This window comes from Crinia signifera, chromosome 1, assembly GCF_055691185.1.
Source record: "Crinia signifera chromosome 1, ASM5569118v1, whole genome shotgun sequence".
Classification (NCBI taxonomy): domain Eukaryota; kingdom Metazoa; phylum Chordata; class Amphibia; order Anura; family Myobatrachidae; genus Crinia; species Crinia signifera.
In genome coordinates this window covers 11,237,293-11,255,808 of record NC_139217.1, presented here as the reverse complement: position 1 = coordinate 11,255,808, position 18,516 = coordinate 11,237,293, and the positions used below count along the sequence as shown (strand labels likewise).

Below are 18,516 nucleotides of genomic sequence, written 5' to 3'. Positions count from 1 at the left end.
TTCTCCCACCAGTCTCTCTCTTTCTCTTTCCCCTTCTTTTTATTTTTATCTTTATATTTATTTTTATTTTATATTTTTTTGTGTTTTGTTTTTTGTTTGTGTCTTTATTTGTTCCTTTGTTTTTTATTTTTATTTTTATCTTTATTTCATTTATTCTCCTTTGGATAATATCGAGAAGCTAAAAATTGCTAAATGAATAATCATTAATGATCATCTAATAATTATGAAATTAACTAATGTAGTTGATATAACAAGCGATATTAATTAATATTACATATGTATAATTTTTATTGTACTTCTCTGTTTGATACGATGTCTCCTCGGAATTTTCCTCTACTTTGCTGTTCCACAAATCACAGCTGGAGTTAAGCCACAGCTATTCCGTAGCCAAAGTTGGTGTCCGCGTGGGGGGAGAGGACAGCACAATCAACCAGTCTCTCAACTTACTGGACAAGCTGAACAAGGACATAAATACAGTCTCCATGAAAGTGAGGTGAGGACCTCTCCATTGGAGATTGTAGCAAGATTGGACATCACAATCCCTGAGACCAACCTGATCTCGTAAGCAGAGCACTGGTCGGCCAGGTTCCCGTTCTCCCAATGCTCAGCACAGATAGTGTTGTCCTTCCCAGTGTCTGAATAGAAAGAGGATGTAGACTAGTAATATCACTGTATACAGGGACTGTATTGTTATTGGTAACTCTTATATGGGTGGCAGTATTACTATCGCTCATCTCTGCCCTCCAGACAATGCTACAGGTCTCACTTCCCGGAACTTCAAGACCTTGTTCTCGATGACCTAGCATACTGCCGTATGGTGAGGTTGATCGAAAACCGTTTGGAGCTCTCTGAGGAGAAGCTGGAAGACATGGAGGAGATTGTAAAGGACTGTGCCATTGCTCAGGCAATCCTGTACGCCTCTCGAGAATCTCATGGTATGTGCTTCGCTCTTCAGTGATGAGAGGGGTCTCTGCTGATGTGTTGGTCATTTACCGCTGCTTACTGTGTCCATCACTGTCCCAACTATATTGTAGGTATGAGCATCTTGTCCTCTGACCTCTTCTACATTGAGGACTTTACCAGCCAAGTCATGGCATTATCAGAGAATTGGAATATTGTGCATGAAAATCTCTGCTCAGAGATGAGGGAAGTGGCCCCCAGCTTGTCTGCCTTCCTTGGAGAAGTGGTATGTACGTCACATGCTGATTCTGCATTTAAAAAGACAATAAATAAAATATAGCAGCGCTGAAATTACAATGTAAAATATTTATTACATACACTAAAAAACATTTTAAACATTAAAAATGAACCAATGGTATAAAAGGTTATAGGATGGACCCAATTGTTATAGTCACCAATATTGAAGTAATCACCAGCAATGGGGAGGTATTTCAAGACCTGCTCTGATCCTTGGGGTAAGGGGGGGGGAGATGAGGAAGTCCTTATTTGCCACTTGGTGGTATCCTGATGTTGTTGTTACGGACTGCAACCGATGGCATAGGTGGAAATTAGCCGATCGGGAGTCCCACTGCTGCGAGTGGTCAGGTATCCAACGTTGTTCCGTGGCTTGAGACTTTCAAGATGGTAGGTGGTCCGATCAGATGATTAAGCAGGTGTAGTAGTCCTTATGGTGAAAAGGGGTGAAGTCCTTAGGACAATATGGGTCCAACCAATGTAGCACCAACGCGTTTCGCAGTAACTACTGACTGCTTTGTCAAGGTGTCCATTGTGGTCTCAAAAGTTTACTTGAACCAGCACTTGAAGCAAATATAATTACCAAAGACGAATTTCGCTTTCTTCTGACTTATCATCCAATTACTCCAGTATATTAACACCTCCCCAAGATACACAAATCCCTCACTGCACCCCCTGGACGTCCTATTATTTCTGGTGTAGGGTCCCTTACTTCTAATCTTTCACACTATGTAGATACCTATCTACAACCACGGGTGTCCACACTGAGGTCCCACATAAAAGATACCACCCATTTTTTAAATTTAATCAGCCAAATTAAATGGAAGGCCTCATATGCATTCATGACTTTGGATGTACAGAGCCTCTATTCCAATATCCCCCACCAACTGGGAACAAAAGCGGTAGAAAAAAGACTCTACCAAGATGGGGACCTCAGTGTGGATCATATTCAATTCCTTCTTGATTCTATTATGTTCATCCTTAATCACAATTATTTTTCATTTTTAAATACTCACTATCTTCAGACTATGGGGACGGCCATGGGGACCAGGTTCGCGCCCAGCTATGCCAACCTCTACATGGGGGAGGTAGAAGACCTCCTCGTGTGGGGGGGCGGCTGGGAGTCGAACCTGGTCCTATATGGCCATTACATAGATGATCTTTTCATTATTTGGGATGGGGATCTATCTTCTGCACTCACTTTTGTCACATACTTAAATTCTAATTCTTATAACCTTAAATTCACTTATTCTTTTCACCCCACTAAAATGGACTTCTTGGATATCAGTCTGGAAATTAAAGAAGAAAAAATTCATACTTCAAATTATAAAAAAACTGTAAACACTAACTCATATTTGCATTATCATAGTGCACACCACCCCTCTTGGAAGAGGAATATCCCGAAAGGGCAAATGCTCCGTCTCAGACGAAATTGTTCGGACCTAAAAACGTTTGAACTACAGGCAACAGAATTAGCGAATTCTTTTACAACAAGAGGTTACCCTGAATATCTGGTTACAAATGCAATCGATGAGGTCAAAAAATGTGATGGGGATAAACTATTAATACCAAAGAAGAAAATCATTACAAATCCAAACGATAAAGGAATTTCGTTTATCTCCACTTTTAATACCCAATCTAAGGAGATAAGAAATATTGTCCAGAAAAATTATGATATTCTCAAACAAGATCATGCCCTAAGAGAAATATTACCCCCAAAACCCTCATTTATTTTCAAGAGAAATAGAACACTAAAAACCCTGCTAGCTCCGAGTGAGCTAAAAGAGACAAAACATAACAACAAAGAATTAACAACAACTTCAGGGGTTCCTGATATGTGGCTACCCAATAAAATTCTAGGCTGCTATAGATGTGGAAGGAATTCATGTATTACCTGCGGATACATCCAAAATAAGATAAAAGTGGTTTCAATCGAGGGGGAAAGAAATCCCTACACCATCAAAAATTTCATAAACTGTAATAGTGATTATGTTATTTATTTACTAACCTGCACTTGCGGACTCAAATACGTGGGCAGAACCACCAGACCCATGAGGGTTAGGTTCCTTGAGCACCGCAGAAATATTATAAATAAGAACACACTACATAGCGTTTCCCGCCATTTTATTGAACACCATAAAAGCGACCCCAAAGACCTAAGTATATTGGGTATAGAGGGAGAGGGTTGGGTGGAGATCTGCACACAAAAAAAAATAATTGGATGGTATCATACCCTTATAGAATCAGGGGGTTTTGCCCGCTCTATTTGGTTGGCGGGGGGTGCTATCCTATCGACTAAATGCAATAGTTACAAAAAGAGGAAAGAAAAAGTAGTCGTGGTGGATGCACACCTTATTGGAGTATAGTATTATTTATCTTAATGATTTGTTGTTGTTTTTATATCTTGAGTGGGGAATCCTTTTAATCTTTAATCAGGTTTTGGATTCAGGAAATACCCACTATAGTTTGGCGAAATAGGAGAGGTTAAAAGTATTTTTTACATATAACAAGTACATACATTTGGTGACAAAAGATAGAAATAAGTGTAAATAGGTTTAAAAATATAGGCAGACCTGGCTGTGTGGTGTGGTGCCTGTTTATAAGCTAGATATGAATATTTACAGGATACACGGTATATTGGAGTTTATTGCCTATGTTGGCTTATTGATATTCCATTGCGTGCATCAATACTGGACCTCAAATGACCCTATTGGTTAATGCTCTATCAGTTTTGTGGGATGTCCCCTTTGTTTCAGATCTTTCCCGTAATTTTCACTTTTAATATCTAGGGAAATTATTCTATGGAATGGTAATTTTAGAGTTTGATTTTGTTACACATATAAACCGTATTTTGTGTAGGGTGGGTGGTGACCCCTATCCCAGTTTCTGCGTTTGGACCTGTATTTTAATTATACAGTTTATTTTGCCACAGGGTAAATCTGTATTGTAGTACAGGAGGGGCCAAATATGCAACAGTGATATTTACTGGTATAGCCTGGATATATGGGTTGCTAATTTTATTATATATATATATATATATTTTATATATTGGGTATAGAGCAAATTGATACCACCAAACGGGGTGGGAATAGATTTAAGACTTTATGTAATCAAGAAATCTATTGGATCTTTAAATTCAACTCCCTTCACCCGGGAGGTTTAAATGACTCACTAGAGCTAAATGTCGTGTTATGATAAGCATAAATCCTCCCATTCTCCCACCAGTCTCTCTCTTTCTCTTTCCCCTTCTTTTTATTTTTATCTTTATATTTATTTTTATTTTATATTTTTTTGTGTTTTGTTTTTTGTTTGTGTCTTTATTTGTTCCTTTGTTTTTTATTTTTATTTTTATCTTTATTTCATTTATTCTCCTTTGGATAATATCGAGAAGCTAAAAATTGCTAAATGAATAATCATTAATGATCATCTAATAATTATGAAATTAACTAATGTAGTTGATATAACAAGCGATATTAATTAATATTACATATGTATAATTTTTATTGTACTTCTCTGTTTGATACGATGTCTCCTCGGAATTTTCCTCTACTTTGCTGTTCCACAATAAATAAATACTAGATATGTAATATGTGAAAATTCTCCTGTATATTTTGTGTACAGAATATAATATCGTCTCATAGTGACCATGAAATGATTGCAAAAGAAATATATATAAAAAATCCTTCTTTTTATTCATATAATGTATATAATATTGTATTAAGACATATCTCTGACTCTAATAGCCAGCTACACTACGATAATGTATATGTATAGGTTTCTCTTGTGGTTCAAAAAAACAGGATGTAACCATCTCTCCTGCGTGTCATATGCAGGAAACGATGTAGCTTAATCTCCATGACTACGCAGTGACACTTCCGTTACTAGCAACTGGAATAGCCAGCCTCACTATGATCACGTATATGTATAGGTTTCTCCTGCGGTTCAACAACCAGGACGTAAATACCCCTCCTGCGTGTCATATGCAGGAAATGATGCAGCCTAATCTCCATGATTACGCAGTGCGACTTCCGGTATTAGCAGCCGGAGTATCCTCACTCACACACAAAAAATCACCATAGTAACCCGACACACAGGCCGGATATGACGCACGCATCGGAGAGATCACTGTGCGTAACGTCACTTCCGCACCTGTGTTGTCCGCATCCATAGCAACCAGGATGCAGGATAGTGATACAACTTCCGGGCAGACATAAACAACACGATCGTAACACACATCATGTGTACGATCGTGTGGATCTAATATCAGTGGAGGGGCTAATTCTATATATCCTATCTAAGGATATATAATAGATATCTGTCATATCAGTAATAAGAGAAATATTTGTAATCTAAATGACGAACCGGAAGTGTTCCGCTTTGGGAGTGACAGGGCACTGACCCGGAAGCAATATACAAGTAATTGACTATCAGTTTTCTTAGCTTTTTCACACTTTGCTAGAATCGTTTTGATATACAAATATATGTTTTAGATGAGTGTTGTATAATATTGTCTCCGAGTAAGTTTATTTACTGTTTTTTATATTTTTTTGTGACATTGAACCATTATGGTATGCAAATGAACCTAGGGGGAGCCGGGTATAAAAATGGCTCCCAGAGACCACAATGGACACCTTGACAAAGCAGTCAGTAGTTACTGCAAAATGCGTTGGTGCTACATTGGTTGGACCCATATTGTCCTAAGGACTTCACCCCTTTTCACCATAAGGACTACTACACCTGCTTAATCATCTGATCGGACCACCTACCATCTTGAAAGTCTCAAGCCACGGAACAACGTTGGATACCTGACCACTCGCAGCAGTGGGACTCCCGATCGGCTAATTTCCACCTATGCCATCGGTTGCAGTCCGTAACAACAACATCAGGATACCACCAAGTGGCAAATAAGGACTTCCTCATCTCCCCCCCCCTTACCCCAAGGATCAGAGCAGGTCTTGAAATACCTCCCCATTGCTGGTGATTACTTCAATATTGGTGACTATAACAATTGGGTCCATCCTATAACCTTTTATACCATTGGTTCATTTTTAATGTTTAAAATGTTTTTTAGTGTATGTAATAAATATTTTACATTGTAATTTCAGCGCTGCTATATTTTATTTATTGTCTTTTTCCTGTATTTGGGAGCTGACTACTCCCTTAAGCAGCTGCTGTTTTGATTAAACCACTCCTGACAGGCGCTCCTAAAACCAACCCAGGTTGGTCCTCTTTCTTCTGATTCTGCATTTACATCGCTCTAGAGCCAGCTTGTGGCCCTCACAAACCTGTTGTAAGCCTGTCAGTCCTCTGAGATCGCTAACTCTACATGGCCCATCCAGGTGTACCTGTCCACTGACCACTGCCCTTATGTCCACAGAGGGGAGCCAGTCTGATTTCTCAAGCAGGAAGCCTGAGAGACCTCGTCAAGTTTCCGGCCTCCTCCATCCAGTTCTTCGGGTCACACCAGCCTTTCTGCAGGTACAGCTGCTGGGTGGTTGTGGTGATGGCAGGTGATTGGGCGCTGGTTTAACATTTGGCATATGGAATCTTCCAGCTCATGGTAGCGGACACCACTGTCACTTGATGTGTCTGAAGCTTGGCTAGTGAGTAGAGCAGTGGTTCCCAAACTGTGTGCCGTCGCACCCTGGGGTGCCTCAAGACACTTGCAGGGGTGCCTCAAGACACTTGCAGGGGTGCCTTGGATTGGTGGTCCAGGACCAATTCAAATTATGTATGGTCAATTTAGTAGGAAAATCCTAATATGGTGGCTGCAAATTCTGTCCTTCACCTTATAACTGAATCTAAGCATGACATATAAACACAATTTAGTTCATTTAATATTTCTCAATAAGTAACTTTTGGCCTAGGGGGTGCCATGAAAAAAATTCTGATACACTAGGGCGCCGTGATTCAAAAAAGTTTGGGAACCACTGGAGTAGTGGGAGGTACTGTAAAGAAGGGATCACATCACTGATAGGCTAGTGAGGAGGAGTGAGCAGGTCAGTGATAGGCTAGTGAGTAGAGGGAGGTACTGTAAAGAAGGGATCACATCACTGATAGGCTAGTGAGGAGGAATGAGCAGGTCAGTGATAGGCTAGTGAGTAGAGGGAGGTACTGTAAGGAAGGGATCACATCACTGATGGGGAGAGAAGTAAACTCATTGAGCATCAGGCTATTGCTATATGACACAGGGAAGTGTTACTCTGGGTAATTATGGTGAGTTATCCGTCAGATCACTTACATTTTATGTATTGCCCATAGTGAATATTCTCTGAGGCCGATATCACCGGTCCATAATTATCAATAATTGCTTTATAGCATGCAGGAAGACGAATTCGTATTGCGCTCACCACTGATTGACCAAGTGTCTGAAAAGGACAAGATCCTGTTACGCTGCTTTTTGTCCACGCACTGCATGCTGGCTGCACAGAAGGATTTCCTCTCAGGTGAGATTCCCGGAGTATAGACCGCACTGCATGCTGGCTGCACAGAAGGATTTCCTCTCAGGTGAGATTCCCGGAGTATAGAGCGCAGTGCGTGCCGGCTGCCCGGAAGGATTTCCCCTCTGGTGAGATTCCCGGAGTATAGAGCGCAGTGCGTGCTGGCTGTCCGGAAGGATTTCCTCTCGGGTGAGATTCCTGGAGTATAGAGCGCAGTGCGTGCTGGCTGCCCGGAAGGATTTCCTCTCGGGTGAGATTCCTGGAGTATAGAGCGCAGTGCGTGCTGACTGGCCGGAAGCATTTCCTCACAAGTGAGATTCCCGGAGTATAGAGCGCAGTGCGTGCTGGCTGCACGGAAGGATTTCCTCTCAGGTGAGATTCCCGGAGTATAGAGCGCAGTGCATGTTGGCTGCACAGAAGGATTTCCTCTCAGGGGAGATTCCCGGAGTATAGAGCGCAGTGCATGCTGGCTGCCCGGAAGGATTTCCCCTCTGGTGAGATTCCCGGAGTATAGAGCGCAGTGCGTGCTGGCTGTCCGGAAGGATTTCCTCACAGGTGAGATTCCCGGAGTATAGAGCGCAGTGCATGCTGGCTGCACAGAAGGATTTCCTCACAGGTGAGATTCCCGGAGTATAGAGCGCAGTGTGTGCTGGCTGCACAGAAGAATTTCCTCACAGGTGAGATTCCCGGAGTATAGAGCGCAGTGCGTGCTGGCTGCCCGGAAGGATTTCCTCTCGGGTGAGATTCACGGAGTATAGAGCGCAGTGCGTGCTGGCTGCCCGGAAGGATTTCCTCACAGGTGAGATTCCCGGAGTATAGAGCGCACTGCATGCTGGCTGCCCGGAAGGATTTCCTCACAGGTGAGATTCCCGGAGTATAGAGCGCACTGCATGCTGGCTGCACAGAAGGATTTCCTCTCAGGTGAGATTCCTGGAGTATAGAGCGCAGTGTGTGCCGGCTGCCCGGAAGGATTTCCCCTCTGGTGAGATTCCCGGAGTATAGAGCGCAGTGCGTGCTGGCTGCACAGAAGGATTTCCTCTCAGGTGAGATTCCCGGAGTATAGAGCGCAGTGCATGCTGGCTGCACAGAAGGATTTCCTCTCAGGTGAGAATCCCGGAGTATAGACCGCACTGCATGCTGGCTGCACAGAAGGATTTCCTCTCAGGTTAGATTCCCGGAGTATAGAGCGCAGTGCGTGCTGGCTGCCCGGAAGGATTTCCTCTCAGGTGAGATTCCCGGAGTATAGAGCGCAGTGCGTGCTGGCTGCCCGGAAGGATTTCCTCTCAGGTGAGATTCCCGGAGTATAGAGCGCAGTGCGTGCTGGCTGCCCGGAGGGGTTTCCTCTCAGGTGAGATTCCCGGAGTATAGAGCGCAGTGCGTGCTGGCTGCCCGGAAGGATTTCCTCTCAGGGGAGATTCCCGGAGTATAGAGCGCAGTGCGTGCTGGCTGCACAGAAGGATTTCCTCTCAGGTGAGATTCCCGGAGTATAGAGCGCAGTGCGTGCTGGCTGCCCGGAGGGGTTTCCTCTCAGGTGAGATTCCCGGAGTATAGAGCGCAGTGCGTGCTGGCTGCCCGGAGGGGTTTCCTCTCAGGTGAGATTCCCGGAGTATAGAGCGCACTGCATGCTGGCTGCACAGAAGGATTTCCTCTCAGGTGAGATTCCCGGAGTATAGAGCACAGTGCGTGCTGGCTGCACAGAAGGATTTCCTCTCAGGTGAGATTCCCGGAGTATAGAGCGCAGTGCGTGCTGGCTGCCAGGAGGGGTTTCCTCTCAGGTGAGATTCCCGGAGTATAGAGCGCAGTGCGTGTTGGCTGTCCGGAAGGATTTCCCCTCAGGTGAGATTCCCAGAGTATAGAGCGCAGTGCGTGCTGGCTGCCCGGAGGGATTTCCCCTCGGGTGAGATTCCAGGAGTATAGAGCGCAGTGCGTGCTGGCTGCCCGGAGGGGTTTCCCCTCGGGTGAGATTCCCGGAGTATAGAGCGCAGTGCATGCTGGCTGCACAGAAGGATTTCCTCTCAGGTGAGATTCCCAGAGTATAGAGCGCAGTGCGTGCTGGCTGCCCGGAAGGATTTCCCCTCGGGTGAGATTCCAGGAGTATAGAGCGCAGTGCGTGCTGGCTGCCCGGAGGGGTTTCCCCTCGGGTGAGATTCCCGGAGTATAGAGCGCAGTGCGTGCTGGCTGCACAGAAGGATTTCCTCTCAGGTGAGATTCCCGGAGTATAGAGCGCAGTGCGTGCTGGCTGTCCGGAAGGATTTCCTCTCAGGTGAGTTTCCCGGAGTATAGAGCGCAGTGCGTGCTGGCTGCCCGGAAGGATTTCCCCTCGGGTGAGATTCCCGGAGTATAGAGCGCAGTGCGTGCTGGCTGCCCGGAAGGATTTCCCCTCAGGTGAGATTCCCGGAGTATAGAGCGCAGTGCGTGCTGGCTGCCCAGAAGGATTTCCTCTCGGGTGAGATTCCCGGAGTATAGAGCGCAGTGCGTGCTGGCTGCCCAGAAGGATTTCCTCTCGGGTGAGATTCTCGGAGTATAGAGCGCAGTGCGTGCTGGCTGCCCGGAAGGATTTCCTCTCAGGTGAGATTCCCGGAGTATAGAGCGCAGTGCGTGCTGGCTGCCCAGAAGGATTTCCTCTCGGGTGAGATTCTCGGAGTATAGAGCGCAGTGCGTGCTGGCTGCCCGGAAGGATTTCCCCTCAGGTGAGATTCCCGGAGTATAGAGCGCAGTGCGTGCTGGCTGCCCGGAAGGATTTCCTCTCAGGTGAGATTCCCGGAGTATAGAGCGCAGTGCGTGCTGGCTGCCCGGAAGGATTTCTTCTCGGGTGAGATTCCCGGAGTATAGAGCGCAGTGCGTGCTGGCTGCCCGGAAGGATTTCCTCTCAGGTGAGATTCCCGGAGTATAGAGCGCAGTGCGTGCTGGCTGCCCGGAAGGATTTCCTCCCAGGTGAGATTCCCGGAGTATTGAGGGTTTTATGATTCGAGGTGCTACGATTCCCCAGATTCGCCAATCTGAGAACCGCTGACACCTTACGGATGACCTCAGCGCCTGTAGTAAATCAACATTGTTACTTACACCAGACAAGTGTTTAGGCCCAGGTCAAGCTCCGACTCTTACACAGAAATATTAATACTTAAAGAAATATGGTAACACGCCCCTTGTGCATGGGTTGGAAAACACAGAAACCAGAACTAAGATAACGATTTTTTTTTTATCCAACTCAAAACTGCAAAGCTTATTGTTAAAGAAAAAAGTAATTACAATTTCTAATAAAATAAAAGTAGGGAAATAACCCACCGATCTGATTACATGTAGCATGGAACGATGGAGAAGTGAAGCCTCCTCAGATATTCCATACCTCCCAACATGACCCTCCAGGAGGGACACAATTGCATTACAGGGTCCCTGTACTACGCCCAGAGCTTGCATTGCAGGGTCTCTGTATTGCGCCCGGAGCTTGCATTGCAGGGTCCCTGTACTACGCCCAGAGCTTGCATTGCAGGGTCTCTGTACTGCGCCCGAAGCCTGCATTGCAGGGTCTCTGTACTGCGCCCGGAGCTTGCATTGCAGGGTCTCTGTATTGCGCTTGGAGCTTGCATTGCAGGGTCTCTGTATTGCGCCCGGAGCTTGCATTGCAGGGTCTCTGTATTGCGCCCGGAGCTTGCATTGCAGGGTCTCTGTACTGCGCCCAGAGCTTGCATTGCAGGGTCTCTGTACTGCGCACGGAGCTTGCATTGCAGGGTCTCTGTACTGTATGTGTGAGAAGACTATTCAGGGGGGTTGTTATAGGCTCACGTCTTGGCTGATTATGACTTCCTGCAATGTACATGGATGGAATAACTAATGTGTGTTATATGTTACAGAAGAACCAAGCAGTGCTTATGGAGACCAGCTACGGGAGGATATGGAGGGGCAACTGGCCTCTTACAACCCAGAGAAGGGCCTAGATCTGAGGAACAAGGGGCAGCAGCGGGTCAGTATGTCTGGATTTGTTGTGGTGTGGTGCACCTATCAGAGAATTGACATTTAAAACATAACCTTTATTTTTCAATTAATAAGGCAAGCAAAAAAATATATTAAAAGAGATCACATATAGACGAACGAGTGAATGGTGGTGTGTGTTTAACAATTACACGTGCGGACGCTTCGTGTGCGTTAGATATTTATTTTAATAAATCTAGAGCAGACAGGCTTATTTGAGACACATATATTTGAGAAGTTGCTGTATAAGCATTTTATTGGGACGAAGTATCAAGTTTCACAAGCCAAGGAATTCCCACTAGACTGTTTGTGTACCAAGATATATAGGTTATTCCTGCTGGTGGAACTTATGATAACTCAAATTGACCCTTTGGGTCCTGTTGACATAATAATTCCTGGTAACCACCGACACTGAATATTAATATGACAAGGAACTGACTATATCTCAAGTATGGTTAATCTCAAATGATTATGAGATGTCAAGTTCCTTATAGCACTCGGCTGAATTGCAGTTGTGCTTAGGCGATAATGCCTGCACTACAGAGTACACTATTATAGTGCCGCTAGAGGAATAAGCTGCTTTATTCCTGCTGAGTTGTTAAGTTGTACAATGCAATCAGGTTACACACTAGCCGGGGTTAATGTTATTCATGAAGCCGCTGCTCACATAGATATACATATGCAGGCTGGCGTGAGGCACAGACAGCGGCACAGACAGTCAGACGGTAGCGCTACACAAATCACAAGTATATGAGGTATTGTAACACTCACGGTTAGGAGCGCCCGCACAGCTGAAGGTGCCGAGCGCGCTTTATTGCTAACCGCGCTTGGCACCAGGCGTCACAAAGCGTCCGCAAAAGTGATTTTAAAACACACACCACCATTCACTCGTTCGTCTATGTGTTTTCTTTTAATATTTTTTTGCTTGCCTTATAAATTGAAAAATGAAATGTCAATTCTCTGATAGGTGCACCACACCATGACAAATCTTTTCTTTCTTCCCTTTCCTGATTACATATGTACTTTGTCAGTGGTAGCACAGCCCTGGATTCATGCACCTATACGGTCCTTAATTATTGTATGCAGGGGGCCTCCTTGTTGAACATTCCTCACAATAAATACATGGTCTTGTGCGATTGAATCAAACCAATTCTGCGGTCAGTATGTCTGCAGCACCGGAGTGGGTGAAAGGATGCATTGCCCCCTCCCTGGCCATGCCCACTGGAGGCAAACACTGATATGAGTCTGATCTAAGGACGGCTTTGGCTGCAGGACATGGGGGTAACCTGAAACTACCAAGATGACAAATTTTTCTTTGTTTCAGGCCTCATTGATGAAGGCTTGGCTACAGAAGAAGATGGATACTCTTAAAGTGCACATGGAGAACCAGGAGATGAAACTGCAGGTATTGGTAACCGAATACTCCAGCAGATTGTTCTATAATGAGTGCACACAATAAGGAATACTCTGTATGACCCAGAATCCTTTTCTCTGTCCATCAGGGCCTAGATGTGCCAGAGAAGACAAGGATGCAAATAAATAAGGGCCAATTTAAGATGAATAAACGAATGAGGAAGCTACAAGAGGCGATGGCAATGGTGGAGGACACTGAGTCATCACCTGACAGAAGCCGGGATGAGGTGAGTCAGAGGCTGACCATGGCGCCACCTGCTGGCTGTATGTGTGAGAAGAGGCTTCCTAGGGGACCACGGTGTGCCGACTAGATTGTTCATCCATTACACTGAAATGCTAATGCCAGGTGGTGCTCTAGAGCTGATATTCCTCTTTCCTCAGGGAGAAGGGCCAAGCAAGAAGAGGGTGGAACTAAAATCTCAGGGTGACGGCTTGGAATTTGAGGAAGAGGAGGAACAGAAATCTGCCCCTAAGGAATCTCTGGTAACAGAACCCAATGAAATAAAGAGATGTGAAGTGCGACAGCGGGAGGGCGAGGATGGCATAGAGACCAGTGGCGTAAGTTTGTCCCAGTTGCCCGGAGGCAAGATAAATATTGGCCGCCCCCCCCACACACACACACACACACAAACACCACCTTTATATAAATAGCGACACCAGGACCGAATGTCAGCTTTCACCTCGTCATCAGAGTTGAAGTGTTAACCTTTTAAGGTGCTTTTTCATCTTTGGGAAGAGGTGAGAGTCGCTGGGGTTTAAGGTCTGGGCTCTACGATGGGTGTGGCAGAACCTCCTCGAACTGCAGGCACTGTAATCCTCTTCTCAAAGATGAAAGCGCTCCTTAAGGGTCAACAATAATACAACAATATCTAAAGCAGCGCTATAATAAGAATTGTGAATGAGTGGGATTGTTTGTAGATAATAATAAAAAAAAATTATAGCCATAAAAAAAATTACATAAATGCTTTATGGTCCATTGTGAAAACTCACTTTATAACTGGGGAGAATTGCACCTCAGGGAGAAAGGTCTTGTTCCTCAGTATTGAGTAGTCCTCATATACCGATAATTTTTATCTGGCAAATACATAGTATGAGTCTCACCACTGGGAGTGTATGGAGTCCAATAAAGGCAATGACTCCAAGTGTCCTCACAAATATACGGTTTCCAATGCTGTATGGAGCTGCCGCTAGAGGAATTCCTTCTTGGTATTTTGCAGTTTGATGCCTTCTGGTTTCCATGCCATGTGGATTTGGAATTGGTGCCAGTTGTTAGCTGCAATCAGTAGCGAGGATTCCAACAAGTATCCTTAGGTGCTTACTCCTTGTGCCCACCAACGCGTTTCGCTGATAGAATTCAGCTTTTTCAAGGTGATGGTCTAGACCTCCAAGTGTGGGTTTATATACCCTTTGCATAATAATCAATTACACACACATGCAGCAAACAATCCCACTAATAAACTTTATATGTACACAGAATTAACTTCTATTCGTACTATGATGACCAGAAGACAAACCTTTGTTCCACAAACCAATGTTCGTTTTTTAGATCAATCTATAAAGATAGATAAAGGTTTGTCTTCTGGGCATCATAATACTAATAGAAGGTGATTCTGTGTACATATAAAGTTTTAGTGGGATTGTTTGGCACATGTGTGTATACCCTCACCCCAAGCAGCTGCTTAATAATAGTTGCTAGAAGCACCTTATACAGTATTAGGCGCCTAATATATATATATAATCTCTATAGATAGATAGTTCGATATGGTCGTGAGGACCGGCACTGGCACTTGGCATATCCAAATGGGCAATAGTGAGGTGCCTTCCACAGCCGATAATATATGGGCGATTTTCAAATAAATGAAAACAGGAGGCGGCACACTCAGAAAATGGTGAAAAAGCTGTATTAAATCATCACAGTGAAAAAACGTCAGTGTAGGTAGTCAACAGTTTCGGAGCTTACGCTCCTTCCTCAGGACAACTGACAACATAAATAAATCAAAAGTGAAGTGCACTGAGGATGCGTGATGGCCTTTGAAGAAGGTAGATTACTACCGAAACGGCCGCCAGGGCTACCTATGCATACAGTTATGCTGCTGTATTCAGCCGGCTGCCAGTCACTGATAACTATGATGGCTTACTTCATTATTGACACTATGCTTCAATAAACTCCTTTTGCATATTTATAGAAGGGTGTGCTGGTCCTGTCGGTCAGAGGGACGTTTGTCCTTATCGGTTTGGCTCCTGCTAATATTGTACTGCCCTTGCACCCCGCAACTTATACCAAGGAAGTGTGCGTTTCATCTATTGTGCTAGGAGGGACAGTCCGCCACAGAACCAATATCAATGCCCTTCAATCAACTGATTCAGACTTGCAGGGGAGGAGAGGAGCCCGGCAGCGGATGACTCCATTGCCTCCCAGTGTTACGCCTCTGATAGAGATGGGTCACCACTAAGGGCAGTCGCCATGTTGTGGTCTTCAATCCTATATAGATTCTGTACAGGCTGAACCGGAGGCTTCTGGGTTAGAAGCTTCGATATGTCCATGCAAGTGAATGTGCAATATGGAGTAACCTTTTTTCTATGACATGTCCCAGAATGCTTTCCTCTGTCCATTAGGATTCTGGGTTGTTGGTGGAAATATTGAGGGGACAGAAGAAGAGAGACCGGCAGGAGAGAGAAGAAGAGAGGAGATTTCAGGTGATGGTAACGGAGGAGGACGATGAGACGTCACCTGGCAGAGATGAGGTGAGTCAGACGCTCTCCAGGGCGCCACCTACTGGCTGTATGTGTGCTCATTAGGGGTCCATAGTGTGATGATCTGTCCTATCTGAGGGACTGTGCCAGTCATGGGGTGTACGGGGCAATGTGGGCGGCTCGCACGTTACACTGCACTTATATGTAGTTAAGCCCTGTCCTCTACAGGTCATCAGCCCCTAATGAGCCAATCCGAATCCAGTTTCTCTCATGTGCCACCGCTCTCGTACAGCTGCGGGAGCAGCTTTGCCGTATTATTCCTGTATACCCGTTTCGGCTTTTTCTGAGCGGATATTACATATTACGGTGGTTTTTCATTTCCCGAACTGCCTCTAAAAAATCCTCATCATCATCTTTTTTTTTTTTTTAATTGAGTGTTTTTTATTGGATTTTTATAACATAACAAATAAACAAGGTACAAAAACCCCAACAGAGACACCAAAAGAATAGATACTGCATTATAATAGGTATTATTTAAAACATATACAGGAGGATATAGACATATATGTATATTAGGCAGTACTGACCCCCTACTTTGCTAAGGATATAGTGCAATAGCCCGAAGGCACCAATCGAGCACATGCATCAATAAAGAATGGTGGGTCATAAACACAGAGCAATAATAGAAATAATAGTACAGGACTAGAAATATGGAGTGTATCAAAGATATAGTCAACTGTCGGGAGACCTAAACCCACTAACTGTAATAAAATATTCCCTCCATAAACCCAAATCAACCCACCCATAAAACCCCCCACCCTGTACAACCCTCCCCCAACTAAGGTGTACCTGGATCCCCTTACTACCCTGCTAACTACCTAAACTATACCTATCTCAAGTAGTCAGAAATATCGCTGAGCCCAGCGCATTTAGGAGTTATTTTCCTCTAGGGCACCGCAGCTCAGAGGACGGGTAAGCAAGATGGCGCCAGCCCCTCCGTGCGGCAAAGCAGCGCACCTCAATCGCTTCCCCCCACTAATCCTCCAGAGGGTCTCCAGACGCTCTCACCGGTCCGTCCTCCCAACACGCGGCATCCGCGAGGACAGTGGTTATTATAGCAGCATAAATGCCGGTACCCAGCTGTATCCACCAGAGCTTCTAAAATGGCGCCTGCATCCAGAAAACAGGGCCCACGAGTCTCACCAGGCCAGCCAGCCGCCCAAGCCTCCACGATCCACCCAAAAGCGTCACAAGTGGTGCAGGGAGGACAGGAGTAACTCCAGAGCCAGGGGTAACAGGTATGGAGCTTCCACTGGTCCCGGGGGAGGATATATTAAAAGGATATGGACAGAGCTTTCAGTCGCCACACCCGCTCATGTTGCCGGCCAAGCAATGCCCCCATCCTCATCATCATCTTTGTCGTCTTCTTGTTCACTTTCTAAATCTAAAGTTGCTCTTTTTTTTTTTTGCCTTCAATCCCTTTTGATTTTGTCTAACAGATTTCTAAAATATAATTCTTCATTCACTTTCTTTAGACCCTCTTGATATGATTGTCTAACCAATTTATAGGGATTTCCTTGATAAGGTGGTTTGTTATACCCCTTTTAGACATACTACCCGGCATTTTGACTGCTGGGTTATTTTCATGGGTGCAGCCTGCACCCTTTCACACTTACAGCAGCAAATTACCGGGTGAAGCAGTTCTACCCAGTATTTTGCGGAAAAACCTGGGTTTTTCTTATGTCTGAAAGGGTCAACCCGGGTTGTAAATCCTGGGTCCTCCACCCAGGTAAAAAGAAGGGTAGAAGACCTGGGTTTTAACACCTGGTTGACTCTTTCGGACATACCAAAATCCCGGGTTGATGCGCATTCTTGTGCAAAAACCTGGGATTTTGGAATATGTTTGAAACGGGTATTAGTATACTGTATGTCTTTCTGTATTGTTTTGTATGTTGCAAAATTGGTTGTTTTCTTTGTGGTGTGGCTTGTTTTTCACTATGTTGGTTTTCTTTACTATTTTGATGTTCTTTTGATTGATTGCCATTTTTTTTACTTTTTCCTTCTTTTTGTTAGTCATTTTCATCAAATTTTTGAAGTCCTCTGTGGTATTAAGGGGTTCAATTTTTTTTAATTGATTTTTTAATAGAAAAACATCGTTAAAAACTATCTTCATTCCATTCCCTTGATCATTTCTCCAGGGCACGATTCCACTTTTTATGGAAATCAATATCCATGGCTACATATGTAAATGCTTTTTGGATTTGTAATCCTTTAGGAATTAGATTCTCTTCCAAATATTTGGATATAGTTGTGGTTTCCCACCACTGTTTTTATTTCAGATATGTATATAATGTTTTCAAGTCTAAAAAACTGTCCACAAAACCTTTTGAATTTAAATTGCTGAATTGCTAGGCAAAAAATATTGTAACCAAGCGCTGGGAGAAGGAGAACCGAAATGGGGATAGACAAAAATAGTAAAGAGAGCAGTGATTACAATAAACAGAAAACCAACTCCTACAAAGAGGTTATGAAACTTCTTTTTTCTTTCAATAGACCAGAATTGATCAATTACTCATCGAAAGAATAAAGTGAAATGCCGATAGCCTTCATCGTGCAATTAACAGTAACCATGAGAAGATAGAAAAAATGCTAAATGATTATTATTATTATTATCCTTTATTTATATGGCGCCACATATTACACAGCGCCCAATTACAGAGTACACCTAATCACTGGCATGTAGTAATGCTGGATAAAGAATTAAAACAAACCCAATGAGAAGAGCGAAGAATCTGAAACAAACGGT

At 44.3% G+C, this 18,516-nt stretch overlaps 1 protein-coding gene across 1 annotated transcript; it reads left to right on the top strand.

Annotated features, from left to right (window-relative positions):
• The first annotated feature begins 355 nt into the window (after positions 1 to 355).
• LOC146070061 (nucleolar protein 56-like) lies at positions 356 to 17,260 on the top strand. The gene is made up of 11 exons (XM_083179388.1): positions 356 to 493; positions 748 to 935; positions 1,035 to 1,186; positions 6,572 to 6,672; positions 7,513 to 7,640; positions 11,486 to 11,595; positions 12,928 to 13,008; positions 13,106 to 13,243; positions 13,398 to 13,574; positions 15,633 to 15,761; positions 17,246 to 17,260. The coding sequence occupies exons 1-11, from the start codon at positions 483 to 485 to the stop codon at positions 17,258 to 17,260; spliced, it is 1,230 nt and encodes a 409-aa protein (XP_083035514.1). The 5' UTR covers positions 356 to 482.
• Positions 17,261 to 18,516: the final 1,256 nt, after the last annotated feature.

Excerpts from the sequence above, each read along its gene's own strand:
- LOC146070061 (XM_083179388.1), top strand. Across the intron at positions 936-1,034 it reads CGCCTCTCGAGAATCTCATG|GTATGAGCATCTTGTCCTCT; the intron begins GTATGTGCTTCG and ends ACTATATTGTAG. Across the intron at positions 11,596-12,927 it reads GGAACAAGGGGCAGCAGCGG|GCCTCATTGATGAAGGCTTG; the intron begins GTCAGTATGTCT and ends TCTTTGTTTCAG.